Source organism: Xenopus tropicalis, chromosome 5, assembly GCF_000004195.4.
Source record: "Xenopus tropicalis strain Nigerian chromosome 5, UCB_Xtro_10.0, whole genome shotgun sequence".
Classification (NCBI taxonomy): domain Eukaryota; kingdom Metazoa; phylum Chordata; class Amphibia; order Anura; family Pipidae; genus Xenopus; species Xenopus tropicalis.
In genome coordinates, this window is record NC_030681.2 from 126,609,955 (window position 1) to 126,636,500 (window position 26,546).

Sequence of the window (26,546 nt, forward strand, 5' to 3'; positions counted from 1 at the left end):
AGCCCAGGAAAGTTCTCACCATACAATGAACCACAGACTAATAATAAGAACATCAACATCACTAACAAATAATTTCAATTAAATACCTACCCCGGTTGGACTATGGACCTCTTGGGGAAGAGACATGTGAGACTAGTTAAAGCCAATACTGTAATTCTTAAACAAGCGAGACTAGTTAAAGCCAATACTGTAATTTATGGAATTTTACTTAACCACTTAAATCACTATTCACTATGACAATTTCAAATAGGGATATTTACAGATTGACTAAAATATATTCTTGGCCCCCAGATTCCTGTAATAAGTGTGGACTTGAATCCGGGAATCTATTTCATGTCTTCTGGGAATGGCCCAATATCTAGAGGCTTTTGGACAATGTTCCTAGATTTTTTGCACTACCTAATATCCATTTCCCAGAGCTATGTCTATTGGGCCATATAGACCCACTCGTCCGTAAGTCCTGAATCAGGATATCTCATCTAAAAATTCTTTACTACGCCAAAAACGTTACCCATGGTCAACTTCCCCCCCCTAAAATCTGGTTCCCTACCCATAAAGGGTAACTCACACCTTCCACACCTTAGAAGTTTTCAAGCCTTTGTCAAATGGCCTAGACATAATATTAAGTACCTGGGGGACCTTCTTCCCAACATATTCACAAACCTGGGATAAGACACAAGACCAACACCTCCCTTGCTACTAAGATTTGCATTCTAGGCTCAGTTCTCCTCCTTTTTCCCCTCATTTAATTTCCTTACCCTAGAAGTAGCCCTCCACACTCCTACCACAAACATACATTTACCACCTACCAACCTGATGTTAATGGGTCCAAAACCATTCAGATCAGAAGAGGTGGTCCTCCCACATTCCTAAACTGATGACTGAGAAGAGGTGACTGAAAACATTTATAACACCCTTATCTCTCTAACAGATTAATTCAGTATAAAACTTTTCATCACCTGTATGTAACACCAAATGGCACAAACCTCTACTGATTCATTCTCTGTGATATGGTGCGGCCTTGGTTGACTTTTTCCATATGATTTGGTCCTGTCCCCAATCACATTGATTTTGGACAACAGTAATAGACTTGACAAATAACCTGTCTTTTCCCATAGCCTTCTGGCAACCTGCCTCTTGGGGGTATTGGAAGATATCATTCCACAGAAATACTCCAGGCTGTGCTTTAGCTTACTATTTTTCTATGCTAAAAAAACAATAGTTATGTGTTGTATGAGAACATCACCCCCAACTATTAAAGCCTGGAAGCAACTAGTCAACAATGTGATCACTATTTATAAACTGACATCAAAAGAGGATCAGCACCAAATTTGCACTCACCCAATATACTACTTTAGTTACACTAGTATTGATCCCCGATGCTGAGCCTTGTAATTAAATACCTTGGTGGAGAGGGTATTGCTATGTACACTGTTACCACACCAACTGTACAAGAAAAAAAATGTGTAACCTGTACAAATGTTTATTTGACATGGAAACTTCTACTTGTCTATCCTGCAGCTCATGTCATAGGAACAACTATCAGGTGTTAAAGCCTAAGAGGAGCTTTCACTAAAGGTCCGATCTTCATGCAGGGCTTCAGGTACAACCTTGCACTCACACTGATCATTTCATTATAAAGATGTGCTTAAAGCCTCTACTTCCAGCTGTGGAATTTCTGTTATTTGCTGGAAACACGAGTTTCACCTGGGCTCTTACATCTGCCATTACAGGACTGTGAGAGCATTATCACTTAGTGACATGTGTTAATGCACACAAAGCAGCTAGTACAGGATAAAGCCAGGATGCTGCTTAGTGCACTGAATATTCTATTTAATTCATCTGTACATGTATCGTGCAGAATATAAGTGTGTGGATGTGCTGCAATTTGAGTTTTTTATTCAGTCTGTTCGGAAATGTCAGGAAAATATTGAAGAACAATACATGCAATTCTTGTAGGATTTCAGTGAATCTCTGTTGTATTGGGCTATAACTACAGAGGAGAACATAAAGTACTTTATTTTCCGCTTACAAATAAAAACATTTTAGGAACTGGGAATTAAAGAAAGGACCAGTTTAGGACATATAACAAAAACACGACAAAGGTTTGGGCTAATTCTAATATTACACCTGCATCAATACAGGGCATCAGCAGCATAGCTGCATAGAAGAACACATGTGTAACATGCATCTGAATTGGCTACTAATCACTCATTAAACATAGGTTATTGTAAGTTGAAGAAATCACTTGCCACAGAGCCACTTACAACTGACTATTGTTGGCAGGCTAAAACTCTCTATTTGATTAAGGACAGCCTGAGCCTATAAAATTTCCACCACACAGAGCAACAAAATCTTTGGTCAGTCATGTGACAAAGGAACAAATAAAAAATGGGTCGGCAGTTATTTCTAATAACGTATCAAGCCCAAGATCTTTTTGCCCCATGCCCTGCTGGTACTAATGATGGCTATGCTACTGCCTGTTCTTTTCACAAAAGGATATACAAAAGGATATACAAGTCTATTCCTGCACTTTAATCACCCACCAACATCTGAGATGCAAGAAGCAATTGAATAAGCAGGCTTAGTCACAGAAATATTATTTATAAATAGTCCAAAGAACACATGCTTAGTTCTCATCTTTCTGCCTAACGCAATACTTAGTTTAATTATTTTCATTCAATTCCCAAATTCAGGTATGGGACCTGTTATTCAGAATGCTTGGGACCCGGGGTTTTCCGTATAGGGGGTCTTTCCATAGTATGGATCATCATACTTTAATACTACTAAAAATAATTTAATTTAAATATTAAATAAACCCAATAGGATTGTTCTGCATCCAATAAGGATTCATTTTATCTTAGCTGGGGTCAAGTTGGGAAACAGTACCTTACTGTTTCATTATTACAGAGAAAAGGGAAATTATTTTTAAAAGCAAATTATTTGAATAAAATTGAGTCTATGGGAAGTAACCTTCCACGACTCTGAGCGTTTTGGATAATGGGTTTCCAGATAACAGATCCCGGACCTATATACTAACATGATCGGTTAACCCAAATATAATTATGCAACATCCTTGCCAACATTGGGGTTTTAGCAAACATTCAACGGGCAGCACTGGACTCCTTCCTTTCCATAAGGACAGTATTGTAGAACTATTACTTACTCATAGCTCCCAACTGTCCCCATTTTCGCGGGACAGTCACTCTTTTGACAGCTCAAGTATTCTTACTGAAAAGTCCCTCATTTTCCTTTGATCTCCTGCACCGCTAAGATACAAATGTTTGTCAAACTTCGGCTAGTGCCTGCACCGAATGAATAGAATACGCTCGGGTGCAGGCACATGTAGCAGAAATATGCATAAAAACGCGTTTTTATGCGCATTAAAAAGTAGCTTTTGGCAGAGCCCAGAAATCTTAACGAGCTTCACCTGCACTTAGATACATTGTTTCTCACATTTAAATAAGTGGGCTTTTGGCAGAGAGCCCAGAAAGTTAACAAGCCACACCTGCACTGAGATACAATTTTTACTAATAAGCTAAACAGCAGGGGCGGAACTAGGGGTAGGCAGAAGAGGCAGCTGCCTAGGGCGCAACGATTAGGGAGCGCCAGGCAGAAGCCTCTCTTGCCTACCCCTAGTCTGTGCGCTCTGTTTTCATTGCTCGGTTTTGGGCATGCGCGGCAGCAGGGGGGGTTGCGAAGCGATAGTTCATTGCCCCCGCCGAGTAATCAGTCAGAAGCGGCGGGGGCAATGAACTATCGCTTCGCAACCCCCCCTGCTGCCGCGCATGCCCAAAACCGGGGGGGGGGGGGTTTGCATTAGCACAGGTACAGAGGCGAGGTGGCTGACCGGGTTGGGAGGTATGCTTAGTGGTAGTATTCTAGGCCAAACCAGACCAAGGGCACATGTTGTAGGGACGGTAACTCACTTTCCAGGTATATTCCAGATATACTCCTGCACCATCTCCTCACCATTCTTGCTTTTATGACATAATAATCACACGCTGAACCGGAATCCACCTTTTGGGTTCCATCAGTGTACATGATAACCTTGTTCTGCATATTTCTATTACTTGTCATTCATTAGTCAACAGCCAAAAATAGACTTGTTTGTGCAGTTATACACACAAGGGGTATAAGGGTAAATCCACCCCAAAACAGTTTTTTTTGCATAATAAAAGAAAATTGTTTAATTACATTTACAACTAAATAAAAAATGTAAATGAACATATATTGGAAAGAAATGATAATTTCTCACTGGAGTTCACCTAAACTAACTTTGTTAGTGTTTTCAAATAATGTAACACACAAATAACTTTCTTTTAATAAATACTTTGCAGTTTTCACCATTTTTAAACCAAGTGATTTTTATTCCTGCCCCCTTGTTAGCTTAAGCTTGCTCCCTGAACCTTCATGTGTCTGCTGAGACGCTGAGAAATGTATCAACAAAAGCGTTAGACTTGGCTTTCAGAGCTACCATTGTGAAAGTTACATTACACTGTACTCCTGAAACTTTATGCTTTTAAATGCCAGCCAGTGCAGCCAAAACCAGCCCCACACATGATAATGTATTTTTCAAACAGGGAAAAAAATGACCCCCGAATCGACAGCGCTGCCACTGCCACTATTAGCCATGCCAGCACTAAAGAGACCCTTTCACACCAACTCTCTTCGAAGAAAATCCCAATCCACATTTACACCCTTTATTAGAATCTATTACCAGATTGTATCAGAGAGCTGAAATAAACAGATACTGTAGGAGTGGCTTTAGAGGTAATAGGTAACTTGTCAACACCCAGAAAGGGCAGCAATTCAGACTAGAGGGAATGTTAGAACTGTCACTCCTTTGGGCATAGACTAAATTCCAAGGACCAAACTAAACAATTACCATGCAGCAGGAAAGCCTACCCAGCTTTATCTCTGAAGGGGGTCTGTCAACTCTCAGAAAGGCCTTACACACAAAGTCACATCATTTACACAGCAAATATAAAGCAGGATATAAATCAGGATTAAAAGTAAAGTAGCTTCACTCACATGAGCTCCCAAACAAACAAACAACACTAGCTGAAATAAATTTAATATTTTAACGGTTTAAGTGTAGGGCTAAGAGGGTGTTTACCCTGGTCCTCCAGGATCAGATGCCACCTATACATAGATCAATATAGAAAATACATATTACATTGTGTAACAATTGTTACAATATGTTCAGAATATATGTCAGCGTGCAGTCCTTCAGCTCTTATTGAACTATTTGTTCAGCAAATGAATATCGGTGGTATGCTAGAGTTACAGGTCAACAACAGCTGGGGAGCTACAGAATTCCTTATATATGTTATTGTCCTACCTCAGGTTAGGGGGTGAATCCAGTCTTCATGAATTGTGGGGGACAACCCTCTTCTGTAAGGGGGTAGTTGTGAATTTCAAACTACTGAAATTCATCACATAAATTCTGGTGCGGTCATGTGAGTGAATACTCCCTCATCAACAATTACCCACAAGCACCTGGCATTTTTGGCTTAAGAATTAAGCTAAAGGGCATCAAATATGAAAACACCAGATACACAACCCCTTCCCAGAATATAGCCTGCCTGGAGGGTAAGTAAAATTTGTTATATAGAAATATTGACAGAAGAACTAGAAACTCCTCATTGATGGCTGCTGTACATTATTTTGAGTGTGAAGGTCAGACATTAGAACACCACTTCTGGGGACCGTCACCAAAAGCACAATTTTGATGCCAGAGAGTATTCTGTGGGCACCCCCCATTTCCACACCATGACTTATGCTAAGGGTCAGCAGAACCCAAAGTGTTCATGAAAATAAGGTCCTTCCGCATAGGTGCACTGAAGTTTTCTGAATATCTGTAATCTAATAAGGGCTATGTAAAAAATGCTCAATATTCTAGGTTTCACATCTAGAGAAGAGGGTCTTTGTTGGGTGATTATTAGGACATTTCTTAACCCCAAGTCTTGCCTCCTTTATTCTGGCAGTTCCTGAAGTTCATAAACATCTAACAATACACAAGTCGCAGGTTTAGGACTTTAGGATTTTATTTTAGATTTAGCATTATCAGGTTGAACATGTGCTGCTTATTTGCAGAAGGTCACATGTTCTGTGCTCTCTTCATAGCATTCTTATTGAATGCTTCATACTAACATTGTTTTTTTCTGTGTGTTCTGATCAGTAAAATGTACTGTAATGTACATTTTTAAACAGGCTTAATCCCTGTAAGATACATTTATTACAATAGTTTGCTGGGAGTTTGTGCACATTATAGCTAGTGCTGGCTAACAAATGTTCTGTAAAGTATAAGTAAATACACCAACAGAAGCAAAACACAAACCAGAAGGTTTTTTTCAAGGATTTTCATAGATTATTCAGTGTGGCTAGTTTTTTTTTACCTTCCAGACACCATAATTTATTAATTGGTCTAAATGGGCAATCACTGAATCTTGTTGAACCAAATGTCATAGACACACTAAAGTGGACAATAACCCTATATACTGTAATATAGTAGCTTTAATGCACGAGCCATAAATGTATGATCCATTTATTCTGGTTTGTCTCAACCTAACAGCACAGGCTGAGTGCCCCTTGTGAAGTCTGCCAAAGCCTTGGTTACTAGGGTACTGCTGATATGTTGCTGATTGTGTACTGGCACAGCTGGCAGGTTGATTTCTCTATCAAATGAAGAAAGCCTGGCTATTCTTAGTTTACACAGTTGTATTTCTAGCAATTAGATGTTATCACCAGTGCATTTCTAATTCACACGAGGTGGCAGCCTTTGTGAAGGTGAAATGAGCCTGATGTTTGCTCTGACACTTTCTTATTGTATTTTAATCGTCGTCACTAACTCCTGGCACTATTATCTTGCAACTTAAATCTTTAGTTTAAAAAGAAAAGCCTAAGATGGACAATGTACAATTAAGGATCTCTACCAATCAGCAAAGGCTGACAGCTCTGTGGATGTGGAGCACTGCACCAGTGGCTGGTAACAAGCCCATTTCACTGTGCCATCAGTTATTTCTGCAGCTGGCACAGAAATATAAGATTTTACACACCAACAAGAAATAGCAACAAGGATTCACTTTATACATAATAATATATATCAGGCTAGTGATCTGCCATGAGTGTGTGAACAGAATTTGTTCAGACTGAGGCTTGTTTTCACACTGATACGATTGCCAGCTCACTAGCCTGTTTCTTTTGCACAGCACTGGCACATATGATTATTCATTTCCTGGTACTAATAAAACTGAGCATGTATGTATATGAGATGGGCAATTTGACTGTAAGCTCCACAAGGGCAGGGACTGATGTAAATAATGTATAATCTATGTAAAGCACTGCAGAACATTTTAGCACTATATAAATAAATGAATAAATAATAATAGCAATGCATACATCAATTTACAAAGGGGGTTTAATTATTTGCATCAGTCCTTGCCGCGGTACAACATTAATTCTTGGACAGGTAAAAACTGCAATGCCAAAATCTGCCCAATAACAAATACTAGTAAACAAGCAGACCTGCTATAATTTTAATCCCAAGGCCAGATATATACAATCAAAAATTGCACTTGACCTCTAGAATTGTCCCTGGCCCCTCTTAGCAAGGTAGCTGTTAATAAAAGTACAATCAACATTATGTAACAACTTTTTGTTATTGCTGCCCTCCAGTTGTTTTTGAATCCAATGCCAGGGGCCTGCCTTCCCTAACATTGGCTTTCTTTAACCCTTTAGCTGCTAGGCAGATATACACCCCACTGAAATATATTACAGGCTCCTCTGAAAGCTATTAGGCTGTGCTTGACATTATGACTCATGTACACAAGCAGCCAGATACATATATAGATTTATGCTAATAGATGGCCCATTTTTATTAAGCAGTGCTACTGCAAAATAAAGTCTGCTGCCTGTTTCCAGCAAGACCTTCAACCGTTTATTAATAAGTGCTATTGTATAGAGCTGCTTAGTAAGAATGGGCCGGTGTACTTGTTGTGCCATTTATAGATGTGGGTCATTATGTGTCACTACGGACGTGGGTGTGTATGTGCGAGCATGTGTGTGTGTAAGGCTGCAGTATTCTACATAGCAATATGTGAAGGTGAATAAAATGATGTACACCCACAGAGCAACATATACAGCATGATTATATACATCTACACATATTTATATGAAAATGACACATACTTAGGCACTAACTTCCACCCACATCTCCCTCTAATGATAAGCGCAGTCCTACACAGTCGCAGAGTTGATGGAGGAGAGGGAGTGTTTTGGGATGGGAAAGTGGCGGCACCTGGGCAAAGCACAAGCAGCATTGCAGACAGGTACCTGCTAAATTGTCCAACATACTGCCCTAAGCTGTTGCTGCATTACAACTAGCCTTATTGCCTGATGGCTGCAGACAGAGATGGAAGGCTGCAGGTTGGATATCTCTCCCCAGTATCTCAGAATAATAAATTCACAAGTACTAGTGTAAAGGCATGTATGCACAGACATTACACCTATAACCCGTGGGCATGCTGAAAGGCAGGCAAAATGAGGGAAAGTGGAAAAACATAACCCAATACCTATATCCAGAAGGACAGGCAACAACAAACACCTACACATGCTGCATCTACTCCCATGATTGTCAGCACTTAGCAAGCATCTATATTTAGCTATCACCATTCTGAGCAATCCCCCCATCCACCCAATGCCTCTCACCCTTCTGTGGGGTCTTCCTCGCCAGGGCTTAAAGGGTCAAATGCAGGATCTTCTGTCTCCTGCTGGGACACTGCCAGGGGTTCCATCCTGCACTCTCCCAGACAGGCTCAGGGTGTCGAGAGTGCAGGGACGCTGCTTGTCAGCCAGAGAATGCACTCCGGGTGGTTACCAGGGAAACCAGAAGGAAAAGAGTCTACGGGTAGGGGGGTCTATCTGGTACTAAATTGGGAGCGCATAGGGAGAAGGAAGTGAAAACTGGCAAAAAAGAGAGGAAAATAGGGAAATGACAAGTGAAAAATAAAAGAAGGGAAGAGGTGAATGGGAGGAAAAAAAACAGGAGAAAAGAAAAAAACTGGGAAGAGAAAGAGAGGAGGAGAAAGGGAGGGCAAAGAGGAAGAGAATTACAGGAGGAGGGAGAAAAAATGAAATAGGAATTAAAGCGAGAAGACAAAAATAGAATGCTCTGTAATGGAAGTGGCACAGAAGTGTTAATACAGCATAGAGAATCATGGGAAGTGGCACTGACCCCTTAACCTATTTACTGCTGCCTGAGGGGCACAGGGGGTGGCTAGGGATGGGCAGGTGAATGAAAAGAGGGAGAGCCAGCCAGAGGGAATGAGAGTAAGTAGCCAGTGGGTACAGGGCAATCTGCCAGTACGGTGAGCCCAGCTTATAGACAGCCTCTTCTTACAGCACTGACAGGCAGCAGGGATAATTCCAGACCCAGTGCTTCCATTGGTGGTGTCGGGCAGGGAAAAATACTGTGTGGAGCCACCTTTATTTATAACACAACCTTTAGATTTAATTAAACTACACCCCTCGGAAATCCCAATCTGATTGTAACTGTCCCAAGTGCTGCTAGATTCCAACAACAACTGGAGCCTGCAGGATGGACAGCTTGAATTTACTGATACAACATACTATTCCACAGTTAAAACCTGTTCATCTGACATCACCTTGTATTACTATACACATTAAAGCTCATTTGCAAAGTGCAGGGCAGGGTGCAAAGTGCAAAAAAACGAACTCAAATCACTATGCAAACTGCAAACTATCTTGAGCATCTTTCAGACTTGCAAGTTAAGCAACACTAGTGAGCACAGGCTACAAAGAGGACCTGTACTTGCCTGCCCTGTGGCAAGTGGTAAGGGCAGGGCTGTCCTGCACCTGTTGGTGCTTCACTCTGCTGCATTTTTCATCTGTTGCAAGAACAGATCACAGCACTGCCCCTGCCACAAGTCCAAAATGAATGAGCACCAAGGGCTGCAGATTTGTGCACCTTGGTGCTCCTTCACTTGTGACAGAGGCAGTAATAAATGAGGCCCATGATCTTAAAACCTTATCTTGAAACTTTGCCTCTAGCACCCCTCAAGTTACCAAGGGGGGCAAAAGCTAACTTTAACAGCAAAATTTTTAGTTACTAAACCAGAAACTCAGCTTTTCCAGTACAGAGCAGGCAATTGCACTCTCTGCAGTAGCAATGCAGCCCCCTCTGGTCCACCCAGAATCCAAGAAGGTAATTGCTGTGTGTTGAGGTGGGTGGCTTATTGGCTAGAATTGCACTTTTCAAAATTGATTGCCTTCCACAAAAAAGGTAACTCTCTGATGCACAGTCAAGTTTCTTTCCATTCCCTCTGCCTACAGTGGCCACTTCACAGGGCCCCAAAAATTACAGAGACCAAAGCACAGACATATCTAGTCAGATCCTGGCCTTTCCTTGTAGGACAGACTTGGATTACTAGTGGGGAGAGGTATCCCTTAAACTGCAGTGTCAAAGGAGCTAGCACTTAACTAATTCATTATTCAATTCAATGACAAAAAGAAACAAGCCTTTTCTCATTAAAAGTATGCATTTTGTGAATTCCCAAGTAGTATACAATATAGAAAATAAAGACTTTAAGTATATATATAATTCAGATATAAAGAATAAATAATATAACTCTCAACTATAATTAAAGTTTGACCAAGCCCCAACAGTCAGACTGGGGGCAGTAGGCTGTACACACCTTATTATACACAAAACTAACATTTGCAAAGGCTCTAGCTTCTACATTCTGGGTTTCTTAGTCTGCTAGTGTATGGCCACTGATCAGTCATTTGATATGAGACGCAGTAACAAGTGCCGAGACATCTACATGCTCTATACACTACCAATCTTTCAAAATGAATGATGGCACACAAAAGAAAGAATTTTCCAAAGATACTGAAAGTATCTATATTTAAATACATATTATTTATATTTAATGGAAGTTGCTATGTTACTTAGCTCAGATGAGGCAATATCCAGTATGGATAAGGGTAACAAACAGTTTCTGTAGAATATCTATGAAGAAAGTCTATAGAGAGGCAAGCAACATGGCTTCCTATGTTCCACACTGGTTCTACAGGGTAGTGTTCTGTGTAAACAATATGCTATGCTGTACTGTCATTTAGGTTCAGGCCAGACAATAGACTTATATGTTTATAATGTTTTTTATTTATTGTTGCTGGTGTTACTGGCACTCTAAAATGTATTTGTAAATATTTCTTTCAGTCCATGCAGTACATACCTGTACCCTGCAGGGCCTGTAGTGGGGTTGTAGTGCACACTGAGATGAATACTTCTGGAGCCATCATATGTCTGTTGGGCTACGGGGATGAGAAATAACATTAGTTAACATTCTAAATGCCACATAAAATCTATAAGTCATTTTTATCAAGCACAGCAGAAATTTAATCCACTTGGCTTTTTATATAAACTCTGTGAAATTGTACTTATGTGCCTGTGCTTGCTACACTTGGGCTTGTGCCCAGTTTACTGGCAAATTTGCCCTTTAGCAGTCTCCCCACAAGCATAAAGCTACCATAACAGTGCAAATAATAAAACTTTATTGCGTCTGTGGACAGCACTCCCTGACAATAATGTTGTTTGTGAACTTTTATTGACAAAATGTTTGTGACTAGGATACACTTCACTTGGTTAAAAGATGCAGCTCTTTTTGCCTTTCATAAATGAGGCCCAGTAGTAGATAAATATGCATAAACCCAAACTTATGGCAAATTAATTTTGTTTAAATGTTTTTATTATTAGCCTAATGGCACTGTGCTTTACATTATGGTCCGATTCTGTTCACAAAACCCCAGACAATATTTCCGTATTAAAAACTTACATTCATAACTGAGATTCCACAACTGAGGTTTCACTTTAAATTTTAATTAAATGTAATTGAACTTAACTTTGAGTATGTCATATACTGACATATTATTAGACTTTTTCAGAAGGTCCTCATTTTTTATGTTTTGTAATTATTTGCCTTCCTATTCTGCCATTTTTCAAAATGCTACATGAAGCTGTAAGGCCACATTTACAGAAGCCAGCTACTGGGCGTCTAAAGGTCCCCATACACAGGCCGATTATAGCTGCCGATATCGGTCCCTTGGACCGATTCGGCAGCTTATTGGCCAGTGTAGGGGCAGAACCGAGGGGCCTGGCCGACCGATATCTGTCGATTACTATCGATCGACCAGGTTAGAAAATCCAGTCGGATCGGGGACCGCATCAGCTCATTGATGCAGTCCCCGACTGCCCCATTGCCGCGTGTAGAATTGGCCAGTGTAGGGGCAGAACCGAGGGGCCTGGCCGACCGATATCTGTCGATTACTATCGATCGACCAGGTTAGAAAATCCAGTCGGATCGGGGACCGCATCAGCTCATTAATGCAGTCCCCGACTGCCCCATTGCCGCGTGTAGAATTCGCCCACCCGTAGGTGGGGATATCGGGTGAAGATCTGCTCGCTTGGCGACATCGCCAAGCGAGCAGATCTGCCCGTGTATGGCCAGCTTTACACGTTGACTTCCAAACTGCTGCCTAGTTACTAAGGTAAATGAGACAGCTGTAGAGCTAAATAATTCAGAAACACAAAAAATAAAAATTCATATCGGTTGCAAATTGTGTAAAAATAGCACTTCTTAAAAGTTACTTTTATACAATAGATTAAATTTATACAAATACACTCTCTATACCCCTTTTACAGGACAACTTCTTGCTGGTCATCCCTGTTGCAGACAGTCATTGATGGCTGTTTATTTTTACAAACAGCCAAAGCTCTTTCTACATCAGTGATTCATCAACTGTAGCCTTATTAAGGGTATAAGTAGCCTGATTTTTTTTAAAAAAGTGAATAACTCTACTTATCTCATTTGCCTCATTGATCCTCAGATCAGTAATGTGCCCACAGTGCCCTATCTCTGTCGGTATGGCCACCTTTAAGCTTCCCACTGACTATAACAAGCAAAAGTTAAGGCCAGATTTGGATTTTGTTCACTCTCAGGCAGGCCCGGACTGGCAATCTGTGGATTCTGGCAAAAGCCATATAGACAGTCACTATTTATTGGGCCTGTAAGACCTGCTCCCAGGCTGCCCCCACTCGCACCTCACCCAAATCATGGCATTCACAATGCATCACATATCATTTTTGGAATAAGTGTTCCTATGAGGTTGTGCGGTGGAAACACCTGTCATTGTATGAATGCCTGGAATCTGAATGTGACATCAGCATTACATAAAACATTATATAATCAAATACACCCAGACTGGTACAATAATAGTAAATAATGTACATTCCTAGCGAAGTATCCCTACAGCTTACCTATATAATTCTATTTATATATCCAGATGACAGGTAATTTTCTGAAATCATTATAAAGCCTATGAGTTAATGAATGTCTTTATTTGGGCCAAGTGTGCCGCACCTAGTAACATTCTCTCTGTATATCACAAACACATGCATTTTATGATACCCTTATATAATGTTTTCTCCCACCTTCACTGTTCAAAGTACTGAGAGATATTTATAACCTTGCAACAGCTATATAAAAGTGAGTTTAAAAGAATACTGTCACAGGAAAACTTGTTTTTTTCAAAACACATCAGTTAATAGAGCTTCTCCAGGAGAATCCTGCTTTTTTGCATTTAATTTTGAAATTTCACATGGGGCTAGCCATATTCTTCATTTCCCAGGGTGCCACAGCCATGTGACCTGTGCTCTGATAAACTTCAGTCACACTTTACTGCTGAGCTGCAAGTTGGAGTTATATCACCCCCCCAGCAGCCGATCAGCAGAATAATGGGAAGTGAGCAAGATAGCAGCTCCCAGTAGGTATCAGAATAGCACTTAATAGTAAGAAATCCAGGTCCGGCTTGGGACTCCTCCAGTTACATGGGAGTAGGAGAAACAATAGGTTACCTGAAAGCAGTTCTAATGTGTAGCGCTGGCTCCTTCTGAAAACTCAGACTCAGGCACAATGTACTGAGATGGCGCCTACACACCAATATTACAGCTAAAAAAATTTGTTGGTTCAAGAATAACATTTGAAATGGTAATTAGTGATAATTAGTGAATTATTGCTATGTAAACAGTGTAATTTACAATTAAAAAAGTACACCATAAAAACCATGACAGTATCTCCTTAACTTGACGCCAAACTGTATTGTATGAGAAATAATGTTGTGATTTGCATAATTTTCAGCATTCTGGGATCTCCTTAGTGATGGTGACTGATTGATCTGCAACTCCCAGCACCCACAGAGGGAGTTGGGATTGAACAACAGCTAAAAGATGTACAATATACAGCCCTAATATAAATATGCAGAATGTAGCAGAATTGGGCACTAAGACACACAGATTTATGCCACTTAGTACTCTTGCATCCAGGGCTGTAATAAAATGAGTTCTGTATAACTGACTATTAATTGGAAAGCACTGTGCATAACAAAGCCCAAATAATGTATATTCTATCAAAGCTTATTGATAGGAAACCTAGTCCTTTGTACAAGCCTTTCTGTAGGCCATACATTGATAAATTGAGCCATACGTTGCATGGAATAGAAAGAGACAACAGAATAGAGGATTAGCAAAGAAAACTCATGGGGAAAAGACTAGATATTGTTGGAGAAGAGTTGATTGTCACAGGGAGGGAATGCAGAATGTGCAGAATGTCAGTGTAAGAGAAGTAGCTACCAGTATTTCCTTTCTAAAATCCTGAGGCACTCTGTATCCAAACAAGCAAGTGCAGGTGCTCTGTAAGTGCTAGCCATACAGCTAGATGTTCTGTCACCTGAGGCAGCAGGGCTGGGCTATGGCCTGGCCCAATACACACATTCATTCCAGGCTAAAAACTTTCTGTACTAGCAAATTCAATAAAAGTGGGCAAGCATGGTTATAGTCAAACTTGTGCTCCTTAGTGTTCATTTCGTAAGCACTTGTTGTGCTCCTGTTTAAAATCCAGAGAAAGGTTCAGGGCAAAAAAGTAGCAGTGGTCTTTTTACCTAATCTGGGTGAAAAGGGGAAGAAAAGGAGACAGGGCAGTTATGCAAGGGGGGCAGGGCTGGAACACAGCAGGGCCAGAGGGAAGAGTTATTGGGAGAAAAAAATGTCAGTTTGGGGAGGATTGGGGGGCGGATCAGGGGAGGGCCAAGGGCTTAACTTAAAGGTTTTACAAATTTACCGGCAGCTACATTGTCGGCAAATTTGTAATACCTGGCCTTGGCAAGTGCTTTACCGGCTAGGCCAGTAAAATACCTGCTTGGTGGCAACCCTAATAGTTCAGCACTGCTAAACAGTATGTGCTTTATTTAGCGAAGTATTTATAGACCATATACCACTTTCCCTTGTCCAGTCAAAATATTTAATTAACTTATATTGGAACGTTGCTTACAATCATAGTTTCTTTCATTAGGCAACATCTTTTGTTGACATCCCATTTAAATGGGCTAGTACACAGGACTGACACACAGGGCGGATTTTCGGCTTGCGGATAAATGCAGACCGAGAAATCACACCTTTGAGCCAAAAAGTTTATTGATGCACCTTCTACTGGAGCCATTGCATTGGCCCAGTTGCTGGCACATGGAGCAGATTTTGGCACAGAACTGCACACTTTTTTGCAGCATACAGGCAGATTCTCAGTGTTTATCCACAAGCCATGAATCCACTGCGTGTGGCAGTGCCCTAAGCCTCACCAAAATCTACTCCTCTTGAGCCTTCTCTATGTTTATTATAAATCAGTGAAATAGCTGACAAGCCTAGGATTGCCTGAATTGTGATGTATGCCAGTTTCCTGATACATCTATGTAGCGCATTGTTTTGCTAAAGGGAAAATGCTTCAGTCCCATAACCCTGCTTGCCTGACAGTATATTTTCAAGAACTTGGAAAATATCAGAGGCTTAAGTATGCGTATATAGAAGTATAGCACTGTGGGTATGCTGCCTGCTTAACTGTAATTAGACCAGTTCAGATCACATTATACTACTTGTGCTACACACTGCTACACATACATAATATGCTAAAATGAATTTAGGAGTTTATGCTGGCAATATGACTGAACTATGCCCCCAGGCTTGGGTACCTAAGTAGTCAGCACTGTGTCTATGAAGATTTTCATTCATCCAGGTCATGGTATATCTAGTATAAATAAATTTGAAGCAACTGGACTTGTTTAGTAATCATTGAAGACGTTTCACTACTCAACTGAGCAGCTTCTTCAGTTCAACTGACTGGTATGGGAAGTCCTCAGCATATATACTCTTCCACTAATCCAATCACAATGGCACTATGTAACTCTTCAGAAAGGTGACATCTGAAACTCACAGAGGTGTGAATGCTGTGGAGTTACTTTGAAAGGATTACCAAAGTATCATGCAACTCTTCAAACAGGTGTTACTTGTTAGATGTATACAGGAAACCCACTCACACGGATCAATATCTGTTGTTCGATTCCCACCATCCGCTGGAACACAAACTGGGTGTCATTAGAACTCTACACCACAGGGCGGAAAGTGTAACAACTGATACAGAGTCCAAGGACAAGGAATGTAAACATCTCAGAGGAGCACTGAAAGCTTGTGGCTACCCAGACTGGGCCTTTGTCAAAACAAGAGCAACTAAGCCCAACAGGAACACCAAAAGGAATAACCGTCCTGAGGCAGAGAGAAGGCGCAATATAGTCATCCCCTATGTAGCAGGAGTGTCGGAGAAACTCAGGAGAATTTTCAACAAACACCACATCCCTGTGTTTTTCAAACCTAGCAACACACTGAGACAAAAACTTGTACACCCAAAGGATCCAACACCAAAGGAAAAACAAAGCAATGTTGTATACGCAGTCCAGTGTAGCGAGGAGTGCACAGACCTTTACATTGGTGAGACAAAGCAACTGCTCTCTAAGCGAATGGCTCAGCATAGGAGGGTGAACACTACAGGCCAGGACTCTGCTGTCTTTCTACACCTAAATGACAAGGGACACTCCTTTGAAAATAGCAATGTCCAAATTTTGGACAAAGAAGACCGCTGGTTTGAAAGAGGTGTAAAAGAGGCCATTCATGTCAAAGTGGAGAAACCATCCCTTAACAGAGGCGGGGGACTTCAACACCATCTGTCTGCTACATACAATGCTGTTCTAACATCTGTACCCCGGCAGTTTCAGAACTCTTCACACATCCATTCATGCAACTCTAACAAGTAACACCTGTTTGAAGAGTTGCATGATACTTTGGTAATCCTTTCAAAGTAACTCCACAGGATTCACACCTCTGTGAGTTTCAGATGTCACCTTTCTGAAGAGTTACATAGTGCCATTGTGATTGGATTAGTGGAAGAGTATATATGCTGAGGACTTCCCATACCAGTCAGTTGAACTGAAGAAGCTGCTCGGATGAGTAGTGAAACGTCTTCAATGATTACTAAACAAGTCCAGTTGCTTCAAATTTATTTATACTAGATAGTCAGCACTGTATTTGTGTGTGCAACAGAGCTCAGAGACCTGCTGCAATGCTGCCAAAGCAGAAGGCAGTGTACACAAATCTATAAAATAGCAGATTGCTGCATTTTTCACTTTGCACACTGCTAAGTAAATGATTCATGTTATGTTTTAAACTAGTTACATTTCTATAGGTGGATTTCTTCCCCTTACTACTGTTGCAGTATAAATCACAGGATCAAGAAACTAATTTCAAATGGCCAAGTGCCCCATGCTTATTTATAATCTTCTACTCCTGTCATAAGTAAGTATTCTTTAAGGCAGTGATCCCTACCGAGTGGCTCTTGAGCATCATGTTGCTCACCAGCCCCTTGGATGTTGCTCCCAGTGGCTTCTAAATAGGTGCCCATTTTTAAATTTCATATGTACTTCCAAACAGAGCCTCCACTAGACTGCCAGTCCACATTGGGCTACTAAATAACTAATCACATGCCTTACTTGTCACCCCCTCTGAACTTTTTTCATGCTTACATTGCTCCCCAACTTTTTTTATATTTAAATGTTGCTCACTGCTACAAGAGTTTGGGAAGCCCTGCTTTAAGGTAATGCTGCAACATGGTCACTATTTCCCCAAGTCCATTAACCTAATAAAACATCAAGCTAATCTGGTAACCTTAAAATCCCATCTCATGGGAACCTAAATTAACAATGGACACAATAAAAACTGGGCACAGCCAATATTCATTGCATTATTGTTGATCTCCAGATTTATTTTCACAGCCGAACAGTTAACTTCTAAAACAATTATCAAATGAATGTTTGAAGTGTGTGCCTTGGGTCAGCAGGGGAAAAATTAATATGAGTGATTATAATTCTTCCGAGATTTCCCTAGTGTAATGGACCCCAGCATCAACCACTAACTACAATTCCCAGCGACACAGTGTACTGAATACAAGCCAAAGTCTCTTAAAGGAAAATTATCATGAAATAAAAATGTAATATGAACTTGTTCTCAAGGAAATGCATCACCCAGCAAAAAGGGACAAGGGCTAATGATGTAGCTGAACTATGCCTTCGACTACTGCATGCACATGAATTGATCTATTATCTGGAATGCTTGGGATATTAAGGTAACAAGATCATGTAAAGAATGCAGGATGCTTTTAGGAAATTTAAAGAGTTAACCTCCCCTTCCCTTAAGGTATGCCCTCTGGGAGACTTGTGTCCCTATAGGCCCAGGGGTGTAATGAGGATTCCTTAGTCTATAAAATGGAATGGATCCCACAGTTCTGTCTCTTTGGGCTCTACTCCATGAAGAGGGTAGACGATGCTGAAGGGCCTTTTGGCAGTAAAAAAAAAGATAGAAATTTAAGGTAGGCTGGGCACCTTAGTGGAAGTGGGGCAAAAGGATCCTGTAAGTGACATACGAGTGGTTCTGTGTCACACTGAGAAGTATAAGCATGGTGTTAAGTGCCCAGGCGACACACTCCAGACTATAATATCTACAGTGGGTAACGCATGTAAGTGTGAAATATCTAGAAGGCAGAGTTCCTGTATACTAGGTTCTGAACACTTATGGTAAGATACCTTGTTAAAGTGACCGCACTGATTTGATACAACTGTACACTGTACTAATGATTTTAACATATTTTTTTTTTACTATATTTGTCAACCACTGGTGCCCCCAACTAAGGCCAGTTTCTAATGTGTTCAACAGTGAAATCTGTTTCTGTGGGTACAGACCAATTAAGAATCATTACATCAGTAATCTTGTGTTGTTGGGAATTAATGCATAGTATCACACCTTAGAAAAAATAAATAACCTTACGGTAGCCTTACCGATGGAGGGACATTATGGTATGTTTGATTTTGTTGCCACCTAATTACCTCAGGTGCCTCACCCATTATGGAATTACATGGCTTAAGGGTCAAGTCAAATTCTCTCAGAATTATTTTGCTGAAATGTGCTGCTGCATAACTGCCAGCTTAATAAATGCAAATGTAATGCTTTCATTAAAATTCCCTAGCTCTACCAGTGGGGTAATTACCGGAACCTAAAATCTTCCATCTGTTCTATCATGGCAGCTGAGGTCACATAGTATTCCAAGACAATTCTCAATAAATATCTTTTGTGAGCAAAGGTCTAGTCCATAATACTTGGATCTGACTCTATACTGAATCCTTTATAAAGGATGGCCAATTACACATCCAGCCCTCATTTTCCGCATTAAAACTGGAACACAAATAACATTTCTGTGAGTGAAAAACTGTTTAATTTTCCCATTTGGTAAATTCAGATGCAAACAAAGTATTAGTTCCTGTGGATGGATGACATCAGGTCAAAGTATTAGTGCTCAGGTACTCAAAATTGGAGTATTTATTTGTCCTTTATATTTTATAATTATTTTCTGATATGTAAATATGCACAAGTCATTTCAAAATGCTTGTTGATCAAAGGCAGTATAGAAATTAAGGGTCACTGCCCTGCTTGCAGTCCAGTGGCTAATTATTTAGGCAGAAAACATTTCAAATAAGACACCCCACTACACAGGCTACCCCTTGTCCCTACACATTCACTTTTTGAGTGCTGTTATCATGACATAATACAGTAAAGCAAAGGGAGAGATCTGTGCGGGAGAGATCTGTACTTGCAAAATAGTTAGAATTTTAGTATATTTCCTTTTATTTTGTGTTTAAATGCCTATTTAATTTTGCTGCTGCCTGATAATTAGTTAAAATTATCAGGCAGCAGCAAGTCTGAGATCAAGCATCTGTGAGCAGGCATTTACATTTCACAAATGTGAACTACTGCGGATCACTGGGCAGTGGAATAACCCTATCACTGATAAACACAATTTACCTTCTACAAAATCTTTTTGGTGGCTAAGCACATTCTGTCTGGAGGGAAAACTTAAAGCAAGAATAAGGTGTATTGGTAACATCACTTGTTATGGCACTAAAGATTCTATTAGGGCTCTGGCACACGGGGAAATTAGTCGCCCGCGACAAAACTCCCTGTTCGCGGGCGACTAATCTCCCCGAGTTGTCATGACCTGCCATCCCACCGGCGAACATGTAAGTCACCGGCGGGATGGCACACACGGCGGCGCAATTTCCCGAAATCGCCGAAAAAGACTCGAAAAAGAACAGGGAGTTTTGTCGCGGGCGACTAATTTCCCCGTGTGCCAGAGCCCTTAGGGTGAAGACACACTGAGCTAATAGTAGCAGCTACTTTTTCAAGGCTATTAAACGCCAGAAAATACCCTGCCATAGACAATACTGAGAATTGCCTCTGATAAAACACACATAGAGGCCGATTCACTAAAGGCCTAAAAAACGAGTGATATTTATAGCATGCGTTAAAAATATTATCACTTCTTATATTTTGAGAATTAACGATCGATTCACTAAAAGGACACTTGTCTGAATTAAGAAGCAATGTTATTGTCGTTATTTATCTGGAGATGACATATTTTAAGCGTTATTTTAAAGCGATGCGGAGGAGGGCATGGCCTGCGCTCGGTGGATAGAAGACGTGTCACCGAGCGCAAGCCACACCCCCCGTTATTTTTTTTATTAAAGATTTGGCAGCGAGCTAGATACAGCCATCAAGAGAGCCACATCTGGCTCCCGAGCCATAGGTTCCCTACCCCTGCTCTAGGACGATCACATACTTGAAACAATCCAACTGCAAACTCCATCTTGTCACCACAGACAATCACCAGCTGCAATTTTGTTTAGTAATGCCTACTCCTGGTAGCTTATCATGTAGCAGATTTTAAGCTAATGACTGGTGGATGACAAAGGATCACATGGTGATTTTAGATTTTTAAGAAGCATGCAACACCAAAATAAATGAAACTGGCAACTACTGACCCAACTGATACCTAGAAATGTGCAGTATGCTTGTTCCAGTACTTGTCAGGCTATTTCAATGAGGGGAAGTTTCAGACACTGTTGCACTGTGTGTAGTGAATGTAGTGTTACACCATTATGATAACCACTACAAGTGGACACCATATTAGTAATGTCTGGGAACCCTTGCCATAAGGTTTTATAATTATTACTATTTTTCTGTTTCATAGCAACACTGTTTCAACACCTGGATTGTGTCTGAGCTACCTGCTCACTTCCTACCAGAAAAATCCCCTGCAAACTGTATGGGGAATGCACAAGGGTTTCATGCTTGCACCTGGTGAAAACGAGGAGTGCACTAATGGTTGTGACTAACTGCTGTAAACTGACTTCACTCACCTGTAGTTTGGTTATCAATTTCCATTCCTTCCCTGCTGCTCAGTCTGTCCCTCCGATGCCTGTTCCGTACCCTCATGGATCTGTAGAATCGAGAGTTCCTGCGGATGGGCATGTGCCGGGTCTGACTGTCAGACTCGTCCATCTGGTTTTCATCTTCACTTTCTTCTTCATTCTTGATCTGAGGTTCACGCATGTTAATGACTGAAGAAGCTGTAAGAGCATCTCGTCCCATTCTGCTATCTCTGGATTGCGTCAGAGTCTCTCTCATAAAACGCCTCATTTCCTCACCAAAGGATGCAAGTATTGGGAAAACCTCTATTCAACTCATATTACATCACTCCTGGGAACCTGTGATGATAGAAACTAATTATCAATCATTTCTTGTATATTGTTTGTATTGTCTTTTGAAAAAAACAATATAAGGAACAATTTCTTGTGTCAGTTTCCAAGATACTGGCAGTTTGTACAGTTACTCCGAACAGTGACCCATCATCTGTTGTTGAACGCCAAGTATGGCATTCAGTGCGCCCTTCCCAAGTGCCCAAACTCTATTTTAGGAGACACTTTTAAAGGGCACAAGCCGCACAACAATATATTTTTTAATTCCCTGCTTTGTATTTAGTTACATGCAATATTAATTGGGCAGTAATACCAAAAAATGAAGGGGAATTTAATTTAACATATAAGAACTCATTTACGAATTAAGTGCTACGTGCAAAATCTTGGCGCAATGCAAGCCATTTTCAAGGCACTACTGATATTATGAATGTGTTTTTTTCCTTATGTTATGGATTGACAGAAACAAAATGGGATATTAATTAATAATTAATGACATTTACATTTTGTACTGCCTGATGATGGATGGATATTAGCCAGTTTGTGCAGGCAAATGGATGGCAATCAATGGATAGCTACACTGAATTGAGGCCTCCTGTAGCCCTGGGTTAGCAAATTATATCAAAGCTGCACCTAATTGGGTCATATGTCACCCCAGGTTTCCTTTTGCTTGATCAGAGTCTGATTGGCTAGATCACTTAGTTTAGGGTGGGGCACAGGGGTATTTAAAGTCATACAGTTTGGTTGAAAACTGACTAAACAATTCTGTTTAGAGAGGATTTATAATTCTATTGCTATTCATGCGTTAAAATAACTAGTGGTTAGTTCACAGGTAGCACTAGTTTTTTTAGTTTGGTTGAGGTTTTCCATTTGGTGCACTTGCACTGATAATCATATTGTCTACTAGGTACACCTGATATCCAGCTTAAAGGCCAAATAGGTTAATATTCAGGGTAAAAAATAATTTGCTCTGCTAGATATAGTTGTAACTTTGGTGAATACCTACTACACTAATATTTTCCTATATCTGTAACATTAATATGAGTCAAGGGGAGCCTTAACCTGTGTTGGACAAATTGGGCTTGAGGTGAATAAGTCTGACAGCCATTGACCAACTGGACTTGCTGAGAAATAATGAGGCTGAAACTGCTCACATGTACAGTGAAACATTTTGAAGACAGCTCAGCAAGACCAGATGCTGCATGGTGATGATGATGATCACTTGGATGCATGAAAACCTTCACAGATAATAAAAAATAGTACAGAGGAGACTTGGAGACCATTAAGGAATAATATAGGGATATATGACCAATCTCAGAACATGTAATACTATAGCAACAGGAACTTAAAGCAAATGAATATACTATAACTGACTCTGATATTTCTGTTTTTACTAATAAATACAAATCTGCCCACACTATATTAGACTATGATCTCACATTATTTACTTCACAGAACCGAAAGCTAAAGCTGCCCAAAGGTCAAGATATTTATATTGCCGGGTATTTTCACAAGATATTTCAGACTTTTGAATACTTCTGATAATATTTTTCTAGACTTTGGCACTTCTGTGCTGCATTATAAGTGGCAGATTTATCAAAATGTGAGATTGGAGCTCACCACAGAAAAACTCACATTCTATTAATTCCTATGGGAGTTTTAGAAGAGTATTTATCAATGAGAGGGTATTTATCAGTGAAAGTTAGAGTTCTTATTTCATAACTACGTTATTAAAAATCCCATAGGAATGAATATGAAGTGAGTTGTTGTGTGGGGAGTTCTAATATCACGTTTTCATAAATCTGCCTCTCGGTATCTATTAATGAAAATAGAACAACAATGCTGCTGTTTTAGCTGTACCAATAAGAGGAATTTATCCTCTGCAAATGATGGAGAGAAACACATGGTCCAAATAGAAATATACAAGAAAGTCTGGTATCCATGGCCTGAGTGACAACTTGCAGAGCTGGTTAACTAAATTTAACACAGACCAGGACTGTTTTGACTAAATTGTTCTCTGTAACCAGATGACTAACATTTACTGTGTTACGACAGTCAGACACACCCAAATGTTGTCATACAATATACAATATTGGAAAATTTAGCATTAAAATAGATCCAGTACAATTATAAGAATTCCAATAATATTTATTTTATATATAAGTATATATATAGAAAGACAATGGGCAGCACACACAGGGACTTTGCTGAAAAAATAATAAATTTATTTAAGAAAAGAAATCCATGTTTGTTCCTGTAAGTATATATATATATATATTTATTATTTCTCATGCCTTATGATCAGTAAAATAGCTTCTTTACTATGTTCTGCCAATTCCCTCTTTAACCCTCTTTTCCTATTTTCCAACAGTGTTAGAAACTGTGATTGATTATTTTTAAGAAATCAGCACAAACATTCAGAACGGTCTACTGACAAAGCATTCTTTTGAGCATTAAAAGCTCTATATTTTTTCACAGGACAGTGCCATTGTAAAGCAATCTTTGCTGCCCTACCCTATGGCATGGGACCTGTATCTTTACTTACAATGATGTGTGCATTTTATTGGTCTCTTTTTGTGTCTAAGAGAGATCAGGAATAGTGTGCTAGTCGGGGTCCTGCACACTGGCCAGGTTCTGCTGGACTGTGCAATTCACTAGACTGGCAATTTGTAGATTCTTCCAAATGCCAGAGGAGCTGGTGTAAGATGCCATAAACTCACTAATTATTGAGCTGCTGGGGAATGTTCGGGCCTCTGTGTGCTTGAAATACCAGGGCATATTTTCAACCCCAGTCCAGGCTTGGTGCATTGTGGATTTGACATTTAGCAATCCACTGACTCCTAAGATTTGGAGCTTTGTGAGACAACTTTATGGATCAATCAACTCTTACAAACTCTTTCAAATGAACCCCAGTAAATATATACAAACACAGTTGAATCTATACACCAACTTATATAAACTATATATAAACATACTAGTACTAAACTAACTGTAGATCTTATCATCGCAGGAATCCTGGATACTATGCTTTTCAAAAAGTAATCCAAGCCACTCTTAAAGGCATTAATAGAATCTGTCATTACAACATCACCCTGCGGGACATTCCACAACCTCGCTGCCCTTACTGTGAAGAGTCACCCATGCCGCTTCAAATGAAAGTACAGTAAAGGGGTCACCTTTGGTTCTTGATCTTTTCTACGGAAAAAAAGATCCCCCCGATCTGTCTATAATGTAATCATGTCACCTCCCAAGCACCTTTTATTCAGAGAAAACAACCCCAACCGTAACAATCTTTTCCCATTGTTTAATTCCTTTTACCAGTTTAGTTGCATGTGTCTGCACTCTCTCCAGTTTATTAAAAACCTTCTTAACAACCGTGGCCCAAAACTGCACTGCATATTCAAGGTGAGGCCTTACCAGGGATCTGAAAAGAGGTAAAATGATTTCATCCCTTGAGTTAATGCCCTTTTTTATGCAAGATAGCACGTTATATGCTTTAATAGACATTGAAGGACAATGCCTACAATTACACAGCTTCTTATCCACAAAAATCCCCAATCTAATTTAAGGATGCCCGAACACACTACCATATAGTCTATAACTTGCATCTATGTTATTTAATATATCACATCTAGAGTAATGATTTGTGGGGTTTAAGCCCATACAATAACTACTTTTTCTATATAACAGGATGATTATCATGTGCTAAATATAAAATAATTTTTGCATAACAATGATGTTTTCCAAAATAAGTATTTAAAGCCCTAAGGGCAAACTATAGGACCATTGAGAATCTCAATAATGGTGGCGCCTGGCATGTGGGCTTCAAGATATTCCTGACTCCATTAACCAGTTTCTGAGATCCGTGCAGTGTATGTGTTTTGTCAGTCAGGTAGCACTGATTTGCTTTTAGGTTTCATTCATCCTAAGAGAGCTGTTGCCAGTAATCTACCATAATCATTATTCTACACACTTGCAATGCAGACATGAACAATGCTCCAGTAAGCATGTCCTTTTTCACAATACAACGTCACAATCAAACATTCCTTTACGCTTCAAAGCCAAAATGGTATTTAACACTTTAACACAAGGGTTGGGCATGTTGCAAAAAAAAAAAAAAAGGTCAAACTATTCCACCTATGAATAAACATCAGTAAAGAAAACGGCACTAAAGCATGCCACACATAGGCCAAGGGGATAAATATCCAACTGGTTTTCCTATGGTAGGTCAATCCGTTGGATCACTTTGAGTATGTGCAGAAAAATATAGCCTGTGCATTTCTGGGTACACCTATAGCGCACCCCAAGGGCTCATCTTTTGACCGGTTACAGGCACATCTTCTTTATTTGGCAGCTACTGGCTAGTCAGTAGCTGGGAGACTGGCATACTTTATCTCTTCATACACTGGGTAATGCACCAACATTATCTATGTCTATATTTGATGTTGATCATATACAAATAAAACATTGTAACATTGTAAAATGTAACATAATGCCTTTACTGA

At 40.0% G+C, this 26,546-nt stretch overlaps 1 protein-coding gene across 3 annotated transcripts in view; it reads right to left on the reverse strand.

Annotated features, from left to right (window-relative positions):
* Positions 1–26,546, reverse strand: part of ngef (neuronal guanine nucleotide exchange factor) — a 62,087-nt gene that overhangs the window by 33,059 nt on the left and 2,482 nt on the right. For 2 of the 3 annotated variants that reach the window (XM_002933353.3, XM_031902564.1), the window contains exons 2-3: positions 21,706–22,053; positions 11,262–11,340 (exon numbers count right to left, since the gene is read on the reverse strand). In XM_002933353.3, coding sequence (XP_002933399.1) covers positions 11,262–11,340; positions 21,706–21,985 — 359 coding nt within the window. In that variant the 5' untranslated portion in view covers positions 21,986–22,053. Of the gene's footprint in view, positions 1–8,712; positions 9,035–11,261; positions 11,341–21,705; positions 22,054–26,546 lie in introns of those variants that run through there. The other variant, XM_004917796.4, reaches the window with a different exon arrangement.